Consider the following 26,855-nt stretch of genomic DNA (forward strand, 5'->3'; position numbering starts at 1 on the left):
TGTGTGTGTGTGTGTGTGTGTGTGTGTGATGATTATTGGTACTTTAACTTTAACTTAACTAGTAAAATCACGGCACGATAACTTAAAAATAAAGACCACTTCAGATTAGAACATAAAAATAGAACATGCACATTCTGAAATTGTGTGCTTTGAGCGCGCCACGCCCTGACCAATCAGAAGTCAGTGGGAGGGGCTTCCTACTCGGAAGACAGAGCGACTGTGTCTGTGAGAACTGAAGGAAAGGATGAAATTACAAAAAGGAAAAGAAATGGCGTTTACAAAATGTTTATACATGTTAATGTGATTGTGATGTTGTTTTTTTTAAAGTGTAAACTTTTGGGGGAATGTCTTTTTTTTTTATTTTAGGTGCTGGAAACCATGGAGTATGGCATTGAAAATATGGGAGGTATGACATTTAAGTTTGTTGTTGTACATTCTACACTAAATGATCATATTTATTAGTATTATTCCCAGATTACCCAGAATTCCTGGTAATTTTTGCCATTTAAAACAAACTTGCACAATTCCCATATTTCTCAACCAATTGAAAACCATTCTGCAAAACACTCACCTTGGACATTCAAACTACCATTTTCCAATTTCAGAAACAATATGAAAATTCCTGGAATTTTTATTTTTTTACCTTATAAACCTTAAAGGAAGCTTTAAGGTTTTAACAGTGCACAATTTTAACTGTTTTTGACCATTCCAACTTCAAAAAATTCCTCTAAACTTGTTTTGTTTTCGTAGAATTTCCTAAAATTCCAGGAATTCCGACAGTTAAAAACTGTTTTTTGCCAACATTTTAAAACCGTTTTGAAAAATTCCAACACCAACCCACTCATATCATCTTGAACAATTGTGGTATTACACATATTTTTAAAATTCCCGGTTTTCCTGACATTTCTAAGAAATTCCCATTCAAATGAATGAACATATATTCATAGTTTTACATTTCTCAAAATTTTGCGTCATTTTTTTTTTTACCCGCTTCCAACCTTTCAAGCATTCACAAACTACTCTTCTGATATTTCAAACCCAAAACATGTTTTCCCTTTCCCAAAATATCCCAGAATTCCTGGTTTTCCGGGTCATTCTGCCCATTGAAAATGAATGGGCCATTTTTCCAACTTGCACAATTCCCATAATTCTCAACCAATTCAAAACATTCCACAAAACTCTCACCTTGGACAATCAAACTACCATTTTCCAAGTTCAGCAAATTTCCAGGAATTCCCAGAATTCCCAGTTTTTACCTCTTATTTTAAGGTTTTAACTGAACATTTTTCAACCGTTTTTGACCATTCCACCTTCAAAACATTAGTCTTAGCTTGTTTTGTTGTCGTACAAATTCCCGGTTTTCCTAAAATTTTCCTAAAATTCCAGGAATTCCGACTGTTAAAAACTGTTTTTTGCCAACATTTTAAAACAGTTTCGAAAAATTCCAACACCAACCTACTCATATCATCTTGGACAATTGTGGTATTACACATATTTTTAAATTTCCCAGTTTTCCTGAACATTTCTAGGAAATTCCCATTCAAATGAATGGACATATTCACAGCTTTACATTTCTCAAAATTTTGCGTCATTTTTTTTTTACCCGCTTCCAACCTTTCAAGCATCCACAAACTACTCTTCTGATATTTCAAACCCAAAACATGTTTTCCCTTTCCCAAAATATCCCATAATTCCTGGTTTTCCGGGTCATTCTGCACATTGGAAATGAATGGGCCATTTTTCCAACTTGCACAATTCCCATATTTCTCAACCAATTCAAAACATTCCACAAAACTCTCACCTTGGACAATCAAACTACCATTTTCCAAGTTCAGCAAATTTCCAGGAATTCCCAGAATTCCCAGTTTTTACCTCTTATTTTAAGGTTTTAACTGAACATTTTTCAACCGTTTTTGACCATTCCACCTTCAAAACATTAGTCTTAGCTTGTTTTGTTGTCGTACAAATTCCCGGTTTTCCTAAAATTTTCCTAAAATTCCAGGAATTCCGACTGTTAAAAACTGTTTTTTGCCAACATTTTAAAACAGTTTCGAAAAATTCCAACACCAACCTACTCATATCATCTTGGACAATTGTGGTATTACACATATTTTTAAATTTCCCAGTTTTCCTGAACATTTCTAGGAAATTCCCATTCAAATGAATGGACATATTCACAGCTTTACATTTCTCAAAATTTTGCGTCATTTTTTTTTTACCCGCTTCCAACCTTTCAAGCATCCACAAACTACTCTTCTGATATTTCAAACCCAAAACATGTTTTCCCTTTCCCAAAATATCCCATAATTCCTGGTTTTCCGGGTCATTCTGCACATTGGAAATGAATGGGCCATTTTTCCAACTTGCACAATTCCCATATTTCTCAACCAATTCAAAACATTCCACAAAACTCTCACCTTGGACAATCAAACTAACATTTTCTAAGTTCAGAAAAATTCCAGGAATTCCCAGTTTTTACCTCTTCTTTTAAGGTTTTAACAGTGCACATTTTTCAAACATTTGTCTTAGCTTGTTTTGTTGTCGTACAAATTCCCAGTTTTCCTAAAATTCCAGTAATTCCGAAATGCCAATTCAAATTGTTACTATGCCAACATTTTTCAACCGCTTTGAAAAATTCCAACACCAACCCATCCATAACATCTAGGACAATTGTGGTATTATATATATTTTCATAAATTCTCGGTTTTCCCAAAAATCCTAAATCTCTAGGAAATTCCCATTCAAAAAAAAATAAACATATTCATAGTTCTACAATTCCCTAAATTTTGCGTCATTTTTTACCCGATTCCGACCTTTCAAGCATCCACACAAACTACTCTTCTGATATTTCAAACCCAAAACATGTTTTCCCTTTCCCAAAATATCCCAGATTACCCAGAATTCCTGGTTTTCCGGGTCATTCTGCCCATTGAAAATGAATGGGCCATTTTTCCAACTTGCACAATTCCCATAATTCTCAACCAATTCAAAACATTCCACAAAACACTCACCTTAGACAATCAAACTACCATTTTCCAAGTCCAGCAAATTTCCAGGAATTCCCAGAATTCCCAGTTTTTACCTCTTCTTTTAAGGTTTTAACAGTGAACATTTTTCAACCGTTTTTGACCATTCCACCTTCAAAACATTCGTCTTAGCTTGTTTTGTTGTCGTTCAAATTCCTGGTTTTCCTAAAATTCCAGGAATTCCGACTGTTAAAAACTGTTTTTTGCCAACATTTTAAAACCGTTTCGAAAAATTCCAACACCAACCCACTCATATCATCTTGGACAATTGTGGTATTACACATATTTTCTAAAATTCCCGGTTTTCCTGACATTTCTAGGAAATTCCCATTCAAATGAAAGAACATATATTCATAGTTTTACATTTCTCAAAATTTTGCGTCATTTTTTTTTTTACCCACTTCCAACCTTTCAAGCATTCACAAACTACTCGTCTGATATTTCAAAGCCAAAACATGTTTTCCCTTTCCCAAAATATCCCAGAATTCCTGGTTTTCCGGGTCATTCTGCCCATTGAAAATGAATGGGCCATTTTTCCAACTTGCACAATTCCCATAATTCTCAACCAATTCAAAACATTCCACAAAACACTCACCTTGGACAATCAAACTACTATTTTCCAAGTTCAGCAAATTTCCAGGAATTCCCAGAATTCCCAGTTTTTACCTCTTATTTTAAGGTTTTAACTGAACATTTTTCAACCGTTTTTGACCATTCCACCTTCAAAACATTAGTCTTAGCTTGTTTTGTTGTCGTACAAATTCCCGGTTTTCCTAAAATTCCAGGAATTCCGACTGTTAAAAACTGAATTTTGCCAACATTTTAAAACCGTTTCGAAAAATTCCAACACCAACCCGCTCATATCATCTTGGACAATTGTGGTATTACACATATTTTCTAAAATTCCCAGTTTTCCTGACATTTCTAGGAAATTCCCATTCAAATGAATGAACATATATTCATAGTTTTACATTTCTCAAAATTTTGCGTAATTTTTTTTTACCCGCTTCCAACCTTTCAAGCATTCACAAACTACTCTTCTGATATTTCAAACCCAAAACATGTTTTCCCTTTCCCAAAATATCCCAGAATTCCTGGTTTTCCGGGTCATTCTGCCCATTGAAAATGAATGGGCCATTTTTCCAACTTGCACAATTCCCATATTTCTCAACCAATTCAAAACATTCCACAAAACACTCACCTTGGACAATCAAACTACCATTTTCCAAGTTCAGCAAATTTCCAGGAATTCCCAGAATTCACAGTTTTTACCTCTTCTTTTAAGGTTTTAACTGTGCACATTTTTCAAACATTCGTCTTAGCTTGTTTTGTTGTCGTACAAATTCCCAGTTTTCCTAGAATTCCAGTAATTCCGAAATGCCAATTCAAATTGTTACTATGCCAACATTTTTCAACCGTTTTGAAAAATTCCAACACCAATCCATCCATAACATCTAGGACAATTGTGGTATTATATATATTTTCATAAATTCTCGGTTTTCCCGAAAATCCTAAATTTCTAGGAAATTCCCATTCAAATAAATAAACATATTCATAGTTCTACAATTCCCAAAGTTTTGCATCATTTTTTACCCGATTCCGACCTTTCAAGCATCCACACACACTACACTTCTGATATTTCAAACCCAAAACATGTTTTCCCTTTCCCCAAATATCCCAGATTACCCAGAATTCCTGGTTTTCCGGGTCATTCTGCCCATGGAAAATGAATGGGCCATTTTTCCAACTTGCACAATTCCCATATTTCTCAACCAATTCAAAACATTCCACAAAACACTCACCTTGGACAATCAAACTACCATTTTCCAAGTTCAACAAATTTCCAGGAATTCCCAGAATTCCCAGTTTTTACCTCTTCTTTTAAGGTTTTAACAGTGAACATTTTTCAACCGTTTTTTAACCATTCCACCTTCAAAACATTAGTCTTAGCTTGTTTTGTTGTCGTACAAATTCCCGGTTTTCCGAAAATTCCAGGAATTCCGACTGTTAAAAACTGTTTTTTGCCAACATTTTAAAACCGTTTCGAAAAATTCCAACACCAACCCACTCATATCATCTTGGACAATTGTGGTATTACACATATTTTTTAAATTCCCGGTTTTCCTGACATTTCTAGGAAATTCCCATTCAAATATTCAGTTTTACATTTCTCAAAATTTTGCGTCATTTTTTTTTTTACCCGCTTCCAACCTTTCAAGCATCCACAAACTACACTTCTGATATTTCAAACCCAAAACATGTTTTCCCTTTCCCCAAATATCCCAGATTACCCAGAATTACTGGTTTTCCGGGTCATTCTGCCCATTGAAAATGAATGGGCCATTTTTCCAACTTGCACAATTCCCGTAATTCTCAACCAATTCAAAACATTCCACAAAACACTCACCTTGGACAATCAAACTACCATTTTCCAAATCCAGAAAAATTCCAGGAATTCCCAGAATTCCCAGTTTTTACCTCTTCTTTTAAGGTTTTAACAGTGCACATTTTTCAAGCATTCGTCTTAGCTTGTTTTGTTGTCATACAAATTCCCAGTTTTTCTAAAATTCCAGTAATTCTGAAATGCCAATTCAAATTGTTACTATGCCAACATTTTTCAACCGTTTTGAAAAATTCCCACACCAATCCATCCATATCATCTTGGACAATTGTGGTATTATGTATATTTTCAAAAATTCCCGGTTTTCTTGAAATTTCTAGGAAATTCCCATTCAAATACATGGACAAATAATAGTTCTACAATTCTTAAAATTTTGCGTCATTTTTATTTTTACCCGATTCCAACCTTTCAAGCATCCACACACACTACACTTCTGATATTTCAAACCCAAAACATGTTTTCCCTTTCCCAAAATATCCCAGATTACCCAGAATTCCTGGTTTTCCGGGTCATTCTGCCCATTGAAAATGAATGGGCCATTTTTCCAACTTGCACAATTCCCATAATTCTCAACCAATTCAAAACATTCCACAAAAACATTCACCTTGGACAATCAAACTAACATTTTCCAAGTTCAGAAAAATTCCAGGAATTCCCGTTTTTCACCTTTTCTTTTAAGGTTTTTACAGTCCACATTTTTCAACTGTTTTTGACCATTCTTCTTTCAAAAAAATCCTCTTAGCTTGTGTTGTTCACGTACAAATTCCCAATTTTCCTAAAATTCTGACTGTTAAAAACTTACTATGACAACATTTTTCAACCATTTCGAAAAATTCCAACACCAACTCCTTCATAACATTTCGGACAATTGTGGTATTTCAAACCCAAAATATGTTTTTCCTTTCCCCAAATTCCCGGTTTTCTATCCATTGACAAAGAACGCGAAATATACAAACCCCGTTTCCATATGAGTTGGGAAATTGTGTTAGATGTAAATATAAACAGAATACAATGATTTGCAAATCCTTTTCAAGCCATATTCAGTTGAATATGCTACAAAGACAACATATGTGATGTTCAAACTCATAAACTTTATTTATTTTTTTGCAAATAATCATTAACTTTAGAGTTTGATGCCAGCAACACGTGACAAAGAAGTTGGGAAAGGTGGCAATAAATACTGATAAAGTTGAGAAATGCTCATCAAACACTTATTTGGAACATCCCACAGGTGTGCAGGCTAATTGGGAACAGGTGGGTGCCATGATTGGGTATAAAAACAGCTTCCATGAAATGCTAAGTAATTCACAAACAAGGATTTGGAAACGGTCACCACTTTGTGAACAAATACATGAGCAAATTGTCAAACAGTTTTAGAACAACATTTCTCAACGAGCTATTGCAAGGACTTTAGAAATTTCAACATCTACAGTCCGTAATACCATCAAAAGGTTCAGAGAATCAAGAGAAATCACTGCAAGTAAGCGATGATATTACGGACCTTTGATCCTTCGTGCGGTACTGCATCAAAAATAGACATCGGTGTGTAAAGGATATCACCACACGGGCTCAGGAACACTTCAGAAAACCACTGTCAGTAACTACAGTTGGTCGCTACATCTGTAAGTGCAAGTTAAAACTCTACTATGCAAAGCCAAAACCATTTATCAACAACACCCAGAAATGCCGCCGGTTAGGCTTGGCCTGAGATCATCTAAGATGGACTGATGCAAAGTGGAAAAGTGTTCTGTGGTCTGACGAGTCCACATTTCAAATTATATTTGGAAACTGGGGACGTGGTGTCCTCCGGAACAAAGAGGAAAATAACCATTCGGATTGTTATAGGCGCAAAGTTCAAAAGCCAGCATGTGTGATGGTATGGGGGGTGTATTAGTGCCCAAGGCATGGGTAACTTACACATCTGTGAAGGCACCATTAATGCTGAAAGGTACATACAGGTTTTGGAGCAACATATGTTGTCATCCAAGCAACGTTATCATGGACGCCCCTGCTTATTTCAGCAAAACAATGCCAAGCCACATGTTACAACAGTGTGGATTCGTAGTTAAAGAGTGCAGGTACTTTCCTGGCCCGCCTGCAGTCCAGACCTGTCTCCCATGGAAAATGTGTGGCGCATTATGAAGCGTAAAATAGGACAGCGGAGACCCCGGACTGTTGAAGGACTGAAGCTCTACATAAAACAAGAATGGGAAAGAATTCCACTTTCCAAGCTTCAACAATTAGTTTCCTCAGTTCCCAAACGTTTATTGAGTGTTGTTAAAAGAAAAGGTGATGTAACACAGTGGTGAACATGCCCTTTCCCAACTACTTTGGCACGTGTTGCAGCCATGAAATTCTAAGTTAATGATTATTTGCAAAAAAAACTAAAGTTTATGAGTTTGAACATCAAATATGTTGTCTTTGTAGCATATTCAACTGAATATGGCTTGAAAAGGATTTGCAAATCATTGTATTCTGTTTATATTTACATCTAACACAATTTCCCAACTCATTTGGAAACGGGGTTTGTACATATCCAACATTTCTCGACCGACTCGAACCATTCGACCATCAGCACACTCTCACTGTAAACATTCAAGCCAGCACATAGAAAAATTCCCTGATCACCCAAATTACCAGGAATTTCCCATTTATAATGAACGGGAGACATAAAAACCTCTCCAAATCCCACATTTCTCATCCCATTGGGACTGTTCCAACATCACCTGGGACTTTCAAACATGATCAGTTCCACTCACGCACATCCATATGAGTTGGGAAATTGTGTTAGATGTAAATATAAACAGAATACAATGATTTGCAAATCCTTTTCAACCCATATTCAGTTGAATATGCTACAAAGACAACATATTTGATGTTCAAACTGATCAACTTTAGGTTTTTTTTGCAAATAATAATTAACTTAGAATTTCATGGCTGCAACACGTGCCAAAGTAGTTGGGAAAGGACATGTTCACCACTGTGTTACATCACCTTTTCTCTTAACAACACTCAATAAACGTTTGGGAACTGAGGAAACTAATTGTTGAAGCTTTGAAAGTGGAATTCTTTCCCGTTCTTGTTTTATGTAGAGCTTCAGTCCTTCAACAGTCCGGGGTCTCCGCTGTCGTATTTTAGCCTTCAAAATTTTCAGTGGGAGACAGGTCTGGACTAAAGGCAGGCCAGTGTAGTACCCGGACTCTTTTACTACGAAGCCACGCAATTGTAACACGTGGTGTGGCATTGTCTTGCTGAAATAAGCAGGGGCGTCCATGATAACGTTGCTTGGATGGCAACATATGTTGCACCAAACTGCATTAATGGTGCCTTCACAGATGTGTAAGTTACCCATGCCTTGGGCACTAATGCACCCCCATACCATCACAGATGCTGGCTTTTACACTTTGCGCCTAGAACAATCCGGGAGGTTATTTTCCTCTTTGTTCCCGAGGACACAAATTTCCATACTTTCCCAAAAACAATTGGAAATGTGGACTCGTCAGACCACAGAACACTTTTCCACTTTGCATCAGTCCATCTTAGATGATCTCGGGCCCAGAGAAGTCGGCGGCGTTTCTGGATGTTGTTGATAAATGGCTTTTGCTTTGCATAGTAGAGCTTTAACTTGCACTTACAGATGTAGCGACCAACTGTATTTAGTGACAGTGGTTTTCTGAAGTCGTCCTTTAGTCCATGTGGTGATATCCTTTAGAGATTGATGTCGGTTTTTGATGCAGTGCCGTCTGAGGGATCGAAGGTCACGGTCATTCAATGTTGGTTTCCGGCCATGCCGCTTACGTGGAGTGATTTCTCCAGATTCTCTGAACCTTTTGATGATATTATGGAGCGTAGATGTTGAAATCCCTACATTTCTTGCAATTGCACTTTGAGAAAGGTTGTTCTTAAACTGTTTGACTATTTGCTCACGCAGTTGTGGACAAAGGGGTGTACCTCGCCCCATCCTTTCTTGTGAAAGACTGAGCATTTTTTAGGGAAACCTTTTTTATAGCCAATCATGGCACCCACCTGTTCCCAATAAGTGTTTGATGAGCATTCCTCAACTTTATCAGTATTTATTGCCACTTTTCCCAACTTCTTTGTCACGTGTTGCTGGCATCAAACTCTAAAGTTAATGATTATTTGCAAAAAAAGCTGAACATCAAGCAAGAATGGGAAAGAATTCCACTTTCAAAGCTTCAACAATTAGTTTCCTCAGTTCCCAAACGTTTATTGAGTGTTAAAAAAAAGGTGATGTAACACAGTGGTGAACATGCCCTTTCCCAACTACTTTGGCACGTGTTGCAGCCATGAAATTCTAAGTTAATTTATGAGTTTGAACATGAAATATGTTGTCTTTGTAGCATATTCAACTGAATATGGCTTGAAAAGGATTCTGTTTATATTTACATTTAACACAATTTCCCAACTCATATGGAAACAGGGTTTTATAATTATGGCTAAAATTGTCCAAATTGGTTTTTGTCTTGCAGTTGCATTCTGCTCAATGATGGAAGGAGGAAACCTGGGCAAGCAGATAATTAAAATAAGCGATTAACGACACTCCGCAACAATATATTGTATAGAACATTTTTATTCCACAGCACTATAAACCATGAAATGAAAAAAATAACAAAAAACAAATCTGTGGTTGCTCCCTTTTTCAGTAGTAAACACCATCAGTGATGTGTGTGGACATATTTAAAGAGTGGACAGTGTTCATCATTGACCAGTAGTGCTCAGTACTGCCCCCCTGTGGCGTGATCAAGCATCATTAGGGAGGCTGTGCAGAAGAATGCTGAGGCAGTCACTTGACAATGTGTGAGTGTGAATGTTGTCTATCTGTGTCGGACACTTGTCCAGGGTGTATCCCGCCTTCCGCCCGAATTTAGCTGGGACAAGCCGTAGAAAATGGATGGACAGTCACTGAACAATGTTGGCCTTACAAACATTCTAACGGGAATGCAAGCAAAAATGATTGGAGTCTTAAGATCAGGGGTGTCCAAAGTGCGGCCCGGGGGACATTTTTCTAACGGCCCCACGGCACATTTTAAGAATGAAATTGAAAAAAATTAAAACCATAAAAAGTGGTATAAAAGAGTAAACGTGTGAAATGTAACAAGAAATTGTTGCAATGTTGACTCTTATAACACAAAGTTTGGGTTTCTTTCTTTAGCATAGCTCGGTTGGTAGAGTGGCCGTGCCAGCAACTTGAGGGTTGCAGGTTCGATTCCCCTTCCGCCATCCTTGAGAAAAGTGCTATGTAAATATAATTCACTTCACTTTGTTGTTGTTGCAGCGGTGTAGCGTGCAAGGACGGGAGTGGAAGAAGTGTCAAAAGATGGCGCTAACTGTTTTAATGACATAGCTCGGTTGGTAGAGTGGCCGTGCCAGCAACTTGAGGGTTGCAGGTTCGATTCCCGCTTCCGCCATCCTAGTCACTGCCGTTGTGTCCTTGGGCAAGACACTTTACCCACCTGCTCCCAGTGCCACCCACACTGCTTTAAATGTAACTTAGATATTGGGTTTCACTATGTAAAGCGCTTTGAGTCACTAGAGAAAAGCGCTATATAAATATAATTCACTTCACTTCACTTAAAAAATAATAATGAATCAAAATCAATGTCATTTTGAATTATCGACCTATTCAAGGCTACGATTACATCACATTAAATATTACACTTTGAAATATGTTTTGGGGAAAATGTTGCATATTTTGTTTTGCCGAATAAAAACTGAGCGTTTTTTTTTTTTTTTTTTAAAGAAGGGCCTAAAACAAACAAAAAACAATGAAACTAATAATTGATGGATAGATCTGAAGTTGATCTGGAGATTATTGTGCTAAAAGTAAACTACAAAAAAAATATATAATTTATTAGTTTCATCGTTGTTTATGTTTTTTGTTTGTTTTAGGATCTTCTTTAAAAAAATAAATAAAAAAAAAACACACAATATGCAATATTTTCACCCGATAACATTTTTTTATTTAAAAAAAATATATAATTTATTTTTTTTAAACTTTAATGAGGACACTTTTGGATCCCCCGATTATTTTAGTGTGATTTGTTTTTAAGTGTCATTGCTCCAAAAATAATAATGAATCAAAATCCAAAATTAAGGCTCCAATTATTATATAATCTCAAATATTCCACCTAAAGAAATTTGAAAATATTGCATATTTTGTGTTTTTTTTTTTTTTTTTTAAAGAAGGGCCTAAAACAAACAAAAAAAATAAACAACGATGAAACTAATAATTGACGGATAGATCTGAAGTTGATCTGGAGATTATTGTGCTAAAAGTAAACTACAAAAAAATATATAATTTATTTTTTAACACTTTAATGAGGACACTTTTGGATCCCCGCTTATTTTAGTGTGATTTGTTTTTAAGTGTCATTGCTCCAAAAATAATAATGAATCAAAATCCCAAATTAAGGCTCTAATTATTATATAATCTCAAATATTCCACCTAAAAAAATGTTAGCGGGTGAAAATATTGCATATTTTGTGTTTTTTTGTTTTTTTTTTAAACAAGGGCCTAAAACAAACAAAAAAAATAAACAACGATGAAACTAATAATTGACGGATAGATCTGAAGTTGATCTCGAGATTCCATCCATCCATCCATTTTCTACCGCTTATACCCTTATTGTACTAAAAGTAAACAGTACAAAAAAATATATAATTTATTTTTTAACACTTTAATGAGGACACTTTTGGATCCCCAATTATTTTAGTGTGATTTGTTTTTAAGTGTCATTGCTCCAAAAATAATAATGAATCAAAATCCAAAATTAAGGCTCTAATTATTATATAATCTCAAATATTCCACCTAAAAAATTTTTATCGGGTGAAAATATTGCATAATTTGTGTTTTTTATTTTATTTATTTTTTTAAAGAAGATCCTAAAACAAACAAAAAACATAAACAACGATAAAACTAATAATTGACGTATAGATCTGAAGTTGATCTTGAGATTATTGTGCTAAAAGTAAACTACAAAAAAATATATAATTGATTTTTTTAAACTTTAATGAGGAGGACACTTTTGGATCCCCGATTATTTTAGTGTGATTTGTTTTTAAGTGTCATTGCTCCAAAAATAATAATGAATCAAAATCCAAAATTAAGGCTCCAATTATTATATAATCTCAAATATTCCACCTAAAGAAATTTGAAAATATTGCATATTTTGTGTTTTTTTTTTTTTTTTTTAAAGAAGGGCCTAAAACAAACAAAAAAAATAAACAACGATGAAACTAATAATTGACGGATAGATCTGAAGTTGATCTGGAGATTATTGTGCTAAAAGTAAACTACAAAAAAATATATAATTTATTTTTTAACACTTTAATGAGGACACTTTTGGATCCCCGCTTATTTTAGTGTGATTTGTTTTTAAGTGTCATTGCTCCAAAAATAATAATGAATCAAAATCCCAAATTAAGGCTCTAATTATTATATAATCTCAAATATTCCACCTAAAAAAATGTTAGCGGGTGAAAATATTGCATATTTTGTGTTTTTTTGTTTTTTTTTTAAACAAGGGCCTAAAACAAACAAAAAAAATAAACAACGATGAAACTAATAATTGACGGATAGATCTGAAGTTGATCTCGAGATTCCATCCATCCATCCATTTTCTACCGCTTATACCCTTATTGTACTAAAAGTAAACAGTACAAAAAAATATATAATTTATTTTTTAACACTTTAATGAGGACACTTTTGGATCCCCAATTATTTTAGTGTGATTTGTTTTTAAGTGTCATTGCTCCAAAAATAATAATGAATCAAAATCCAAAATTAAGGCTCTAATTATTATATAATCTCAAATATTCCACCTAAAAAATTTTTATCGGGTGAAAATATTGCATAATTTGTGTTTTTTATTTTATTTATTTTTTTAAAGAAGATCCTAAAACAAACAAAAAACATAAACAACGATAAAACTAATAATTGACGTATAGATCTGAAGTTGATCTTGAGATTATTGTGCTAAAAGTAAACTACAAAAAAATATATAATTGATTTTTTTAAACTTTAATGAGGAGGACACTTTTGGATCCCCGATTATTTTAGTGTGATTTGTTTTTAAGTGTCATTGCTCCAAAAATAATAATGAATCAAAATCCAAAATTAAGGCTCCAATTATTATATAATCTCAAATATTCCACCTAGAAAAATGTTATCGGGTGAAAATATTGCATAATTTGTGTTTTTTATTTTATTTATTTTTTTAAAGAAGATCCTAAAACAAACAAAAAACATAAACAACGATGAAACTAATAATTGACGGATGGATCTGAAGTTGATTTTGAGATTATTGTGCAAAAAGTAAACAGTAAAAAAAATCTATAATTGATTTTTTAAACTTTAATGAGGACACTTTTGGATCCCCGATTATTTTAGTGTGATTTGTTTTTAAGTGTCATTGCTCCAAAAATAATAATGAATCAAAATCCCAAATTAAGGCTCCAATTATTATATAATCTCAAATATTCCACCTAAAAAATGTTATCGTGTGAAAATATTGCATATTTTGTTTTTGTTTTTAAAGAAGGGCCTAAAACAAACAAAAAACATAAACAATGAAACTAATAATTGACGGATAGATCTGAAGTTGATCTTGAGATTATTGTGCTAAAAATAAACAGTACAAAAATATATATAATTTATTTTTTAACACTTTAATGAGGACACTTTTGGATCCCCGATTATTTTAGTGTGATTTGTTTTTAAGTGTCATTGCTCCAAAAATAATAATGAATCAAAATCCCAAATTAAGGCTCTAATTATTATATAATCTCAAATATTCCACCTAAAAAAATGTTAGCGGGTGAAAATATTGCATATTTTGTGTTTTTTTTTCTTTTTTTTTCCTTATGTTGATCTAGAGATTTAAAACTTGAATAATAATGAAAATAATAATATTGAATAATGACACATTTTTAATATTGTTTTTTACCAAGACCCTTTGGGGTCCCCGGGATCATAACTGAGTGGAGGCCTAAATGTGTATTTTTTATACACATATTGTATTGTTTTTTAAAATAAAAATGATTTTTCAGTGTGCGGCCCTCAGTGGAAAAAGTTTGGACACCCCTGATTTAGATTGTGCAGGTGTACCTAATGTTGTGGCCTGACCTTCTCACTCCTGTGAAGTTGACGCCCCTTATTATTGCAAATATGAAAGTAGCGCTGCCTTGCTTTGTTCTACGTTTGTGATAAAAAGGGGTTTCAAGTCCTTCCAGAAGACCTTTTCTACCAAGTGACATCATCCAGCCCCTTCACTTTGTCGATGGCTCCCTCAAACTTGTCAAATGGTTAGTCTTTGTCACGAGTTTATAACGTGTAATCAAACCGTAACCCGTTGTGTCGGTTTATGTTCTGCTCCGCCGCTCCCAGTCTGTGGAACGCTCTCCCTGACCACCTGAGGGCACCACAGACTGTAAAGGCTTTTAAAAAAGGCTTAAACCCCTTCTTCTTAAATAGATAGATAGATAGTACTTATTCCTTCAGGAGAGTTCTTCTCCCTGACCTCCTGAGGGCACCACAGACTGTAAAGGCTTTTTAAAAAGGCTTAAAACCCTTCTTTTTAAATAGATAGATAGATAGTACTATACTTATTCCTTCTGGAGAGTTCTTTCGGGAAAATTAAAAGTGCGTGCGAGCTGTAGTTTTTATTTTTATTATCTTTTTATGTATTTTTAAATTAAAAGTGCGTGCAAGTTGTAGTTTTTATTCCTTTTTATTATCTTTTTATTTATTTTTGTAATACAGTGTAGCACTTTCAGGTTGTTTGCTCAATGGAAAGTGCTTTTTACAAATAAAATCCATTATTAATGTGTAATTACACCATAACCCAATCTCTGGAACTGTCACATTTGTTGGTGTTTTTACAAACATTATAGTTTTTATGTTCTTACTGTCTTGTTATTCATAACCACCTTGTCATAATCTTTCCAAAAATGTTTTGTCCTACTAGTTTTTATATGATCAAGGTATATTATTATTGATAACAAGCCCCCACTTTGTCACATTTGTTAGTGCTGCAATTTCTTTTCCACTTCTTGTTTTGTTAAGTTTTATACTTTTTGTCGTTAAATCTGTTATTGTCAAACTCTCCCCAAACTTGAGCCATTCGTTTGTGCCGCAACAGTTTGTCTTACTGTTGTAGTTTTTATGTTAACATTTAATGTTATTCACGTTTTATTATTCATAACCTTGTCAAAATCTCCCCAAACCGGTCCTAAGCCCTCGAGCTGCACATTTTTTCGTCTAACTCGGGGCTCTTTAATGCCGCCCTAGTGGCTCCTTGGAGCATTTTTTTAAAAAGGACTAAAAATGTAAAAAAAAAAAAAAGGGGTAGGGGTCGGGGGTTGGAATAATTGTTTTGGTTTAGTATGTTTTTTTGTTTGAGGACTAATTTCGGCGGTTCCTGAACTCACCATAGTGTGGACTGTGACGTTACTGATTTTGTCCACCAACCGTTTTATACTGTACGTGAATGTTGATGTCATTGACTTGTGTGGAGTGCTAATCAGGCATATTTGCTAACTGCATGACTGCGAGCTAATCAATGCTAACATGCTATTTAGGCTAGCTGTATGTACATATTGCATCATCATGCCTCATTTGTAGATATATTTGAGCTTATTTATGTCCTCTGTGTATTTAGTTTATATTTGCATGCCTCATGACATATTATCTGAGTTATATTAGCTGCATTTCTCATAGTTGTTTGTGCGCCATGTTGTTCCAGACCACAGGAAATGTTACCCAGCCTGCAAAGATTGTAATAATAAATAGAAGACAGCCTGATGTTTCCTTAAACTTGGAAACACTATTCTAAGTCATTTCCAGGAGTTATGTCACCCTCTGAGAAGTTGTGTAAAAATGTGTAGAATAAATATTATATTTCAACATCAACACAGAAACCAATCAAATGCCACACAGTCATTTTTGATAGTAGGCTAATATAACTAATTAGCACGTGTTGCCTTCATTATAACACTTTTATAAGTATTTAAAATTTTTTGCAGCTCCAGACAAATGACCTTTTTTGTGTTTGTGGTCCAATTCGGCTATTTCAACGTTTTGGGTTGCCGACTCTTGAATTAAGAGGTTAGTATTGTATAAAAATTATAATAGTTAAGAATAATCCAAAAAATTGTTGCACAAATGTTTATGAATAATAACCATACTTGCCAACCCTTCCGATTTTCCCAGGAGACTCCCGGTTTCCAACAATATTGGGGGCGTGGCTTGGGCGTCCTCTACAACCTGTCGTCACGCCCGCTTTTCCTCCGTACAAACAGCACAAATATATGCGGCTCTGACACACACGTGAGTGAATGCAAGGCATACTTGGTCAACAGCCATACAGGTCACGCTGAGGGTGGCCGTATAAACAACTTTAACACTGTTACAAATATGCGCCACACTGTGAACCCACACAAACAAGAATGACAAACACATTTCGGGAGAACATCCGCACCGTAACACATAAACACAACAGGACAAATACCCAGAACCCCTTGCAGCACTAACTCTTCCGGGACACTACTATAATTGGGGACGCAGCAACCTGAGAGTTTCTGGTTCAATCCCCACCTTCTACCATCCTAGTAACGTCCGTTGTGTCCTTGAGCAAGACACTTCACCCTTGCTCCTGATGGGCCCAGGTTAGCGCCTTGCATGGCGTCTCCCGCCATCAGTGCGTGAATGTGTGTGTGAATGGGTGAATGTGGAAAAGTGGGGCAGCACGGTGGAACAGGGGTTAGTGCATCTGCCTCACAATACGAAGGTCCTGGGTTCAATCCCGGGCTCAGGATCTTTCTGTGTGGAGTTTGCATGTTCTCTCCGTGACTGCGTGGGGTCTCTCCGGGTACTCCGGCTTCCTCCCACCTCCAAAGACATGCACCTGGGGATAGGCCCTGCCCACCTCCAAAGGTTGCAGCTGGGGATAGGCCCCTCACACCTCCAAAGGCATTCACCTGGAGATAGGCCCGTCCCACCTCCAAGAGGTATGCACCTAGGGATACGCCCCGCCCACCTCCAAAGGTTGCACCTGGGGATAGGCCCCTCCCACCTCCAAAAGGCATGCACCTAGAGATAGGCCCCTCCCACCTCCAAAGACATGCACGTGGGGATAGGCCCCTACCACCTCCGAAGACATGCACCTGGGGGTAGGCCCCTCCCACCTCCAAGAGGTATGCACCTAGGGATACGCCCCGCCCATCTCCAAAGGTTGCACCTGGGGATAGGCCCCTCCCACCTCCAAAAGGCATGCACCTAGAGATAGGCCCCTCCCACCTCCAAAGACATGCACCTGGGGTTAGGCCCCTACCACCTCCGAAGACATGCACCTGGGGGTAGGCCCCTCCCACCTCCAAAGACATGCACCTGGGGATATTCCCCTCCCACCTCCAAAGGTATGCACCTGGGGATAGGCCCCTCCCACCTCCAAAGGTATGCACCTGGGGATAGGCCCCTCCCACCTCCAAAGGTATGCACCTGGGGAGAGGTCCCTACCACCTCCAAAGATATGCACCTGGGGGTTTTCCCCTCCCACCTCCAAAGGTATGTACCTGGGGATAGCCCCCTCCCACCTCCAAAGGCATGCACCTGCGGAAAGGCCCCTCCCACCTCCAAAGGTATGCACCTGGGGATATACCCCTCCCACCTCCAAAGACATGCACCTGGGGATAGGCCCCTCCCACCTCCAAAGGCATGCACCTGGGGATAGGCCCCTCCCACCTCCAAAGGCATGCACCTGGGGATAGGCCCCTCCCACCTCCAAAGGTATGCACCTGGGGATAGGCCCCTCCCACCTCCAAAGACATGCACCTGGGGATAGGCCCCTCCCACCTCCAAAGACATGCACCTGGGGATAGGCCCCTCCCACCTCCAAAGGCATGCACCTGGACATAGGCCCCTCCCACCTCCAAAGACATGCACCTGGGATAGGCCACTCCCACCTCCAAAGACATGCACCTGGGGATAGGCCCCTCCCACCTCCAAAGACATGCACCTGGGGATAGGCCCCTCCCACCAAAGACATACACCTGGGGATAGGCCCCTCCCACCTCCAAAGACATGCACCTGGGGATAGGCCCCTCCCACCTCCAAAGACATACACCTGGGGATAGGCCCCTCCCACCTCCAAAGGTATGCACCTGGGGATAGGTTGATTGGCAACACTAAATGGTCCCTAGTGTATGACTGGCGTCTGTCTATCTGTGTTGGCCCTGCGATGAGGTAGCGACTTGTCCAGGGTGTACACCGCCTTCTGTCCGAATGCAGCTGAGATAGGCTCCAGCCACCCCAAAAGGGACAAGCGGTAGTAGGAAATGGATGGATGGATACTATAAACACCCCCTGCTACCACCAAACCCTGAAAACCCCACCCCCCCATCTCCCAAATTTGTCGGTCTCAAGGTTGGCAAGTATGATAATAACATTTAAAAAACTGTAATATGTTTGTAGCACAAACAAGAGGGCTCCGTTTTTGGCGATTTTGACAATAGTCAGAAAATACATTCTAGGACGTAACAAACAAATGTTTTGTTATTTGTAATGATGGCCTTGATCTGTGGGCCGGGGGTTGCAACTTGATACATATTTTCTTCTTTAAAAGCTATGTTTGCGATGAAAAAGACGTAGCAGTGAGGAACAGGATTCTATGAAAAGACAGTTTTGGCCACTTGAAGTTAGAATACTCCCCCTCCCACTAAATGATCATAAAAACAGCATCGAGGTTCATTTCACAGCTAAAACACATATTTTCTTGTCTGAAAGCCACCGCATGTTTGATGTTCCCCTTTTCCTTTTTTTTTGGAGCTACTGTGGAGTACAAAAATGTCCTGAAATCCTCCTGAGAATCTGTCCGAGGTCACGTCCCGAGGGGAGAGTGTGCTGATATGATGCGTGATTGTGTGGCGAGAGAAGAGTGTAAACAAGGTTCTTAGCCGTTGTTTTGCTGTTGGCACGTCCAGCTGTCACCAGGAGGCGGGGCTTGTACTCGTCCTTTGGCAGTGGCGAGGTGGCGTCGGGCCAAGGCAACGCTTTGAGGGGGGAAGAAAGCGCTAAAAGCTCATGCAGACAATACAAAGTTGGGTTTTTAACGTGTGTGCACCAAGGGTGTTCAAAGTCATGCATTTGCAGCTCAATTTTTTGATTGGCCCGTTTTCAAAATGCAAAAACAGACAAAAAGTGGAAAATGTAACGAGCTAAAGTTGCGACGTTGACACAAACTGCCACGCGGTCCTTTCTTAGCTCGGTTGGTAGAGTGGCCGTGCCAGCAACTCAAAGGGTTGCAGGTTCGATTCCCGCTTCCGCCATCCTAGTCACTGCCGTTGTGTCCTTGGGCAAGACACTTTACCCACCTGCTCCCAGTGCCACCCGCACTGGTTTAAAATGTAATTTAGATATTGGGTTTCACTATGTAAAGCGCTTTGAGTCACTAGAGAAAAGCGCTATATAATTCACTTCACTATAATTCACTTTATGACCGTATTTTTCGGATTATAAATCGCTCCGGCTGAAAATGCATAATAAAGAAGGAAAAAAAAATATATAAGTCGCATTTTGGGGGGGAAATTTATTAGATAAAATCCAACACCAAGAATAGACATCCATCCATCTTCTTCCGCTTATCCGAGGTCGGGTCGCGGGGGCAGCAGCCTAAGCAGGGAAACCCAGACTTTCCTCTCCCCAGCCACTTCGTCTAGCTCTTCCCGGGGGATCCCGAGGCGTTCCCAGGCCAGCCAGGAGACATAGTCTTCCCAACGTGTCCTGGGTCTTCCCCGTGGCCTCCTACCGGTTGGACGTGACCTAAAGGCGTTCGGGTGGCATCCTGACCAGATGGCAGAGCTTCTCACCCTATCTCTAAGGGAGAGACCCAAACTCATTTGGGCCGCTTGTACCCGTGATCTTATCCTTTCGGTCATGACCCAAAGCTCATGACCATAGGTGAGGATGGGAACGTAGATCGACCGGTAAATTGAGAGCTTTGCCTTCCGGCTCAGCTCCTTCTTCACCACAACGGATCGGTACAACGTCCGCATTACTGAAGACGCCGCACCGATCCGATTTTTTTAATAAAACAAGTTTAAAAAAAAAACGCAATTTCATTGAGACGGATTCAGATGTTTTTAGACGGATTTACTAGTTTACATTTACTAGGTTTTTAATGTTCTCATATTAAAACTAAAAAAAATGTTCTGAAATATTTTTGCCTCATTATAGTACAACTTATTTCCGCACACTCAAAAATGTTTCTTATTTCCCATAAACTGTTTTTTCTTGAATATTTTTTTCATAAATTTCACAATTTTTTCTCATTTGTTGTTTTTCTCATAACTCTTTCATCGTATTAAAATTTAAAATGTACAACTGTTGTATATTCAAATTTTTTCTCATTAAACTAAAAAATGTTTCCTGATTCATTCTCTGAAAAAAAACGTTTTCCTGCTTATTCCACACAATAACTGTAAAAAGTTTTTCACATGTAAATACGGTTTTTTCTCCTGATTCCTACTCATACTATTACAACTTTTTCTCATGCTGAGACATTTTTCTCATAATAGTAACAAAATATTATATTAAAACTTCCATCCATCCATTATTTCTGTTTATCCGAGGTCGGGTCGCGGGGGCAGCAGCCAAAGCAGGGAAGCCCAAACTTCCCTCTCCCCGGCCACTTTGTCCAGCTTCTCGCCAGGGATCTCAAGGCAGTACCAGACCAGCCGGGAGACATAGTCCCCCCAACGTGTCCTGGGTCTTCCCCGTGGCCTCCTACCGGTTGGACGTGCCCTAAACACCTCCCTAGGGAGGCGTTCGGGTGGCATCCTGACCAGATGCCCGAACCACCTCATCTGGCTCCTCTCCATGTGGAGGAGCAGCGGCTTTACTTTGAGTTCCTCCCGGATGGCAGAGCTTCTCACCCTATCTCTAAGGGAGAGACCCAAACTCATTTCGGCCGCTTGTACCCGTGATCTTATCCTTTCGGTCATGACCCAAAGCTCATGACCATAGGTGAGGATGGGAACGTAGATCGACCGGTAAATTGAGAGCTTCGCCTTCCGGCTCAGCTCCTTCTTCACCACAACGGATCGATACAACGTCCGCATTACTGAAGACGCCGCACCGATCCGCCTGTCGATCTCACGATCCACTCTTCCCTCACTCGTGAACAAGACTCCTAGGTACTTGAACTCCTGACCTGTATTGAGTAAAACATGCTTGAAACTAGAATATCAACTGTTGCAAAGCTGTGTCGTCAACACTCACAGGAGAGCCCCGGAGGAAACTCATTTGGGCCGCTTGTACCCGTGATCTTATCCTTTCGGTCATGACCCAAAGCTCATGACCATAGGTGAGGATGGGAACGTAGATCGACCGGTAAATTGAGAGCTTTGCCTTCCGGCTCAGCTCCTTCCTCACCACAACGGATCGGTACAACGTCCGCATTACTGAAGACGCCGCACCGATCCGCCTGTCGATCTCACCATCCACTCTTCCCTCACTCGTGAACAAGACTCCTAGGTACTTGAACTCCTGACCTGTATTGAGTAAAACATGCTTGAAACTAGAATATCAACTGTTGCAAAGCTGTGTCGTCAACACTCACAAGAGAGCCCCGGAGGAAACTCATTTGGGCCGCTTGTACCCGTGATCTTATCCTTTCGGTCATGACCCAAAGCTCATGACCATAGGTGAGGATGGGAACGTAGATCGACCGGTAAATTGAGAGCTTCGCCTTCCGGCTCAGCTCCTTCTTCACCACAACGGATCGATACAACGTCCGCATTACTGAAGACGCCGCACCGATCCGCCTGTCGATCTCACCATCCACTCTTCCCTCAATGGTGAACAAGACTCCTAGGTACTTGAACTCCTCCACTTGGGGCAGGGTCTCCTCCCCAACCCGGAGATGGCACTCCACCCTTTTCCGGGCGAGAACCATGGACTCGGACTTGGAGGTGCTGATTCTCATTCCGGTCGCTTCACACTCGGCTGCGAACCGATCCAGCGAGAGCTGAAGATCCCGGTCAGATGAAGCCATCAGGACCACATCATCTGCAAAAAGCAGAGACCTAATCCTGCAGCCACCGAACCAGAACCCCTCAACGCCTTGACTGCGCCTAGAAATTCTCTCCATAAAAGTTCTGAACAGAATCGGTGACAAAGGAGTCCAACCCTCACTGGAAACGAGTCCGACTTACTGCCGGCAATGTGGACCAAGCTCTGACACTGATCATACAGGAAGTGGACCGCCACAATAAGACAGTCCGATACCCCATACTCTCTGAGCACTCCCCACAGGACTTCCCGAGGGACACGGTCCAATGCCTTCTCCAAGTCCACAAAGCACATGTAGACTGGTTGGGCAAACTCCCATGCACCCTCAAGAACCCTGCCCAGAGTATAGAGCTGGTCCACAGTTCCACGACCAGGACGAAAACCACACTGTTCCTCCTGAATCCGAGGTCGGACTATCCGGCGTAGCCTCCTCTCCAGTACACCTCAATAAACCTTACCGGGAAGGCTGCTGCCTTCGTGACCCAAACCCGGATAAGCGTTTTTTTTAGCCCCAAAAAAAAGATACTTTATATTGGCATCGATATTTCAGTGTGAAAAAGTTTGGACACCCCAGGTGTACACCTGTGCTCATTGCAGAAAGTGTGTGTGTGTGTGTGTGTGTGTGTGTGTGTGTGTGTGTGTGTGTTACCGTCAAGACAGCGGCATGCTCTTGCTGCCCGGGAAGGGGGCGGGGCACGTCCAGGCGCGGTAGACCAGCAGCACGCCCATGCCGAGCGCCCACATGCGCACCGGCGACAGGAAGAAGGCCACGGGGCCGTAGGTCTCCAGCAGGAAGTAGCAGGAGTGGGCCTGCCAGGTGAGCAGCAGCAGCATCAGCAGGTGCACGGCTGCGCTCCGCCAGCGGCAGCCCGGCCGCAGCAGCATGGAGCGGAAGGTGTTGCCGCGGCAACGGTGGTGGAGGGTCCAGCACAGGTAGAAGGTGAGCGGCATGTTGAAGAAGAGCAGCTGGAGGACGGAGGAGGGAAGCAAATCATCATTTGAATTGAATTATATTTATATAGCGCTTTTCTCTAGTGACTCAAAGCGCTTTACATAGTGAAACCCAATATCTAAGTTACATTTAAAGCAGTGTGGGTGGCACTGGGAGCAGGTGGGTAAAGTGTCTTGCCCAAGGACACAACGGCAGTGACTAGGATGGCGGAAACGGGAATCGAACCTGCAACCCTCAAGTTGCTGGCACGGCCACTCTACCAACCGAGCTATGTCATTAAAACAGTTAGCGCCATCTTTTGACACTTCTTCCACTCCCGTCCTTGCACGCTACACCGCTGCAACAACAACAAAGTGAAGTGAATTATATTTATATAGCGCTTTTCTCTAGTGACTCAAAGCGCTTTACATAGTGAAACCCAATATCTAAGTTACATTTAAAGCAGTGTGGGTGGCACTGGGAGCAGGTGGGTAAAGTGTCTTGCCCAAGGACACAACGGCAGTGACTAGGATGGCGGGAGCGGGAATCGAACCTGCAACCCTCAAGTTGCTGGCACGGCCACTCTACCAACCGAACTATGTGTTTGTGTGTGTGTGTGTGTGTGTGTGTGTGTGTGTGTGTGTGAACTGTGAAGTGAATTATATTTATATAGCGCTTTTCTCTAGTGACTCAAAGCGCTTTACATAGTGAAACCCAATATTTAAGTTACATTCAAACCAGTGTGGGTGGCACTGGGAGCAGGTGGGTAAAGTGTCTTGCCCAAGGACACCACGGCAGTGACTAGGATGGCGGAAGCGGGAATTGAACCTGCAACCCTCAAGTTGCTGGCACGGCCACTCTACCAACCAAGGTATGTGTGTGTGTGTGCGTGTGTGTGTGTGTGTGTGTGTGTGAACTGTGAAGTGAATTATATTTATATAGCGCTTTTCTCTAGTGACTCAAAGCGCTTTACATAGTGAAACCCAATATCTAAGTTACATTTAAACCAGTGTGGGTGGCACTGGGAGCAGGTGGGTAAAGTGTCTTGCCCAAGGACACAACGGCAGTGACTAGGATGGCGGAAGCGGGAATCGAACCTGCAACCCTCAAGTTGCTGGCACGGCCACTCTACCAACCGAGCTATGTGTGTGTGTGTGTGTGTGTGTGCGTGTGTGTGTGTGTGTGAACTGAATTATATTTATATAGCGCTTTTCTCTAGTGACTCAAAGCGCTTTACATAGTGAAATCCAATATCTAAGTTACATTTAAAGCAGTGTGGGTGGCACTGGGAGCAGGTGGGTAAAGTGTCTTGCCCAAGGACACGACGGCAGTGACTAGGATGGCAGAAGCGGGAATCGAACCTGCAACCCTCAAGTTGCTGGCACGGCCACTCTACCAACCGAGCTATGTGTGTGTGTGTGTGTGAACTGTGAAGTGAATTATATTTATATAGCGCTTTTCTCTAGTGACTCAAAGCACTTTACATAGTGACACCCAATATCTAAGTTACATTTAAACCAGTGTGGGTGGCACTGGGAGCAGGTGGGTAAAGTGTCTTGCCCAAGGACACGACGGCAGTGACTAGGATGGCGGGAGCGGGAATCGAACCTGCAACCCTCAAGTTGCTGGCACGGCCGCTCTACCAACCGAGCTATGTTTGTTTCGGACTTGTGGTTGGTGAACAGCAGCGTGATTTTTTTTTTTTTTATCAATATTTATTTTAATTTTATATAAGTGAAAAATTAAAAAAAAATTTGATGTCACACAAACCCTGAAAACATGTTTTTTATAGCAATACGTCAAATATTAGTTCAACTTATTATAACATTGAACTTGTTATGTTTAAAACGTGTAAATTTACCATAAAATATTAATGTTAACCAGATATGTATTTCCAGCCATCCATCCATTTCCTACCGCTTGTCCCTTTTAGGGTTCGCTGGAGCCTATCTCAGCTGCATTCGGGTGGTAGGCGGTGTACACCCTGGACAAGTCGTATATATAATACTTATGTACTATCACACGATAAGCCAATCACATCGGAGTCCAAGTCACCCCCAACAACATCAGCCATGTCAGCATCCTCAACGCCTTTTGTCTTCTTCTGGGCTGGATTATCAATCAATCAATCAATGTTTACTTATATAGCCCTAAATCACTAGTGTCTCAAAGGGCTGCACAAACCACTACGACATCCTCGGTAGGCCCACATAAGGGTAAGGAAAACTCACACCCAGTGGGACGTCGGTGACAATGATGACTATGAGAACCTTGGAGAGGAGGAAAGCAATGGATGTCGAGCGGGTCTAACATGATACTGTGAAAGTTAAATCCATAATGGATTCGACACAGTCGTGAGAGTCCAGTCCAAAGCGGATCCAACACAGCATTGAGAGTCCCGTTCATAGCGGAGCCAGCAGGAAACCATCTCAAGCGGAGGCGGATCAGCAGCGCAGAGATGTCCCCAGCCGATACACAGGCGAGCAGTACATGGCCACCGGATCGGATCGGACCCCCTCCACAAGGGAGAGTGGGACATAGGAGAAAAAGAAAAGAAACGGCAGATCAACTGGTCTAAAAAGGGAGTCTATTTAAAGGCTTGAGTATACAAATGAGTTTTAAGGTGAGACTTAAATGCTTCTACTGAGGTAGCATCTCGAACTGTTACCGGGAGGGCATTCCAGAGTACTGGAGCCCGAACCGAAAACGCTCTATAGCACGCAGACTTTTTTTGGGCTTTGGGAATCACTAACAAGCCGGAGTCCTTTGAAGGCAGATTTCTTGCCGGGACATATGGTACAATACAATCGGCAAGATAGGATGGAGCTAGACCGTGTAGTATTTTATACGTAAGTAGTAAAACCTTAAAGTCACATCTTAAGTGCACATGAAGTCAGTGCAGGTGAGCCAGTATAGGTATATATGTATGTATATATGTATATAAAGGTATATACAGCATAGGTATATATGTATGTATATAAAGATATATACAGTATATGTATATAAAGGTATATACAGTATAGGTATATATGTATGTATATATGTATATAAAGGTATATACAGTATAGGTATATATGTATGTATATATGTATATAAAGGTATATACAGTATAGGTATATATGTATGTATATATGTATATAAAGGTATATACAGTATAGGTATATATGTATGTATATATGTATATAAAGGTATATACAGTATAGGTATGTATGTATGTATATATGTATATAAAGGTATATACAGTATAGGTATATATGTATGTATATATGTATATAAAGGTATATACAGTATAGGTATATATGTATGTATATATGTATATAAAGGTATATACAGTACAGGCGTAATATGATCAAACTTTCTTGTTCTTGTCAAAAGTCTAGCAGCCGCATTTTGTACCAACTGTAATCTTTT

The 26,855-nt window shown here is 39.8% G+C and overlaps 2 protein-coding genes across 5 annotated transcripts in view; one reads left to right on the forward strand and one right to left on the reverse strand.

The window, feature by feature from the left end:
- LOC133550163 (prostaglandin reductase 2-like) overlaps positions 1 to 10,755 on the forward strand; it is a 27,634-nt gene extending 16,879 nt beyond the window's left edge. For all 4 annotated transcript variants that reach the window (XM_061896263.1, XM_061896266.1, XM_061896264.1 and 1 more), the window contains 2 exons: positions 367 to 406; positions 9,918 to 10,755. In XM_061896263.1, the coding sequence (XP_061752247.1) occupies positions 367 to 406; positions 9,918 to 9,982 (105 nt within the window). In that variant the 3' untranslated portion in view covers positions 9,983 to 10,755. The remainder of the gene's footprint in view (positions 1 to 366; positions 407 to 9,917) is intronic.
- Positions 10,001 to 26,855, reverse strand: part of LOC133550162 (transmembrane protein 62-like) — a 48,298-nt gene continuing 31,443 nt past the window's right edge. The window contains exons 9-10 of the mRNA XM_061896262.1: positions 23,163 to 23,479; positions 10,001 to 19,494 (exon numbers count right to left, since the gene is read on the reverse strand). Coding sequence (XP_061752246.1) covers positions 23,165 to 23,479 — 315 coding nt within the window. The 3' untranslated portion in view covers positions 10,001 to 19,494; positions 23,163 to 23,164. The remainder of the gene's footprint in view (positions 19,495 to 23,162; positions 23,480 to 26,855) is intronic.

This window comes from Nerophis ophidion, linkage group LG03, assembly GCF_033978795.1.
Source record: "Nerophis ophidion isolate RoL-2023_Sa linkage group LG03, RoL_Noph_v1.0, whole genome shotgun sequence".
Taxonomy (NCBI): domain Eukaryota; kingdom Metazoa; phylum Chordata; class Actinopteri; order Syngnathiformes; family Syngnathidae; genus Nerophis; species Nerophis ophidion.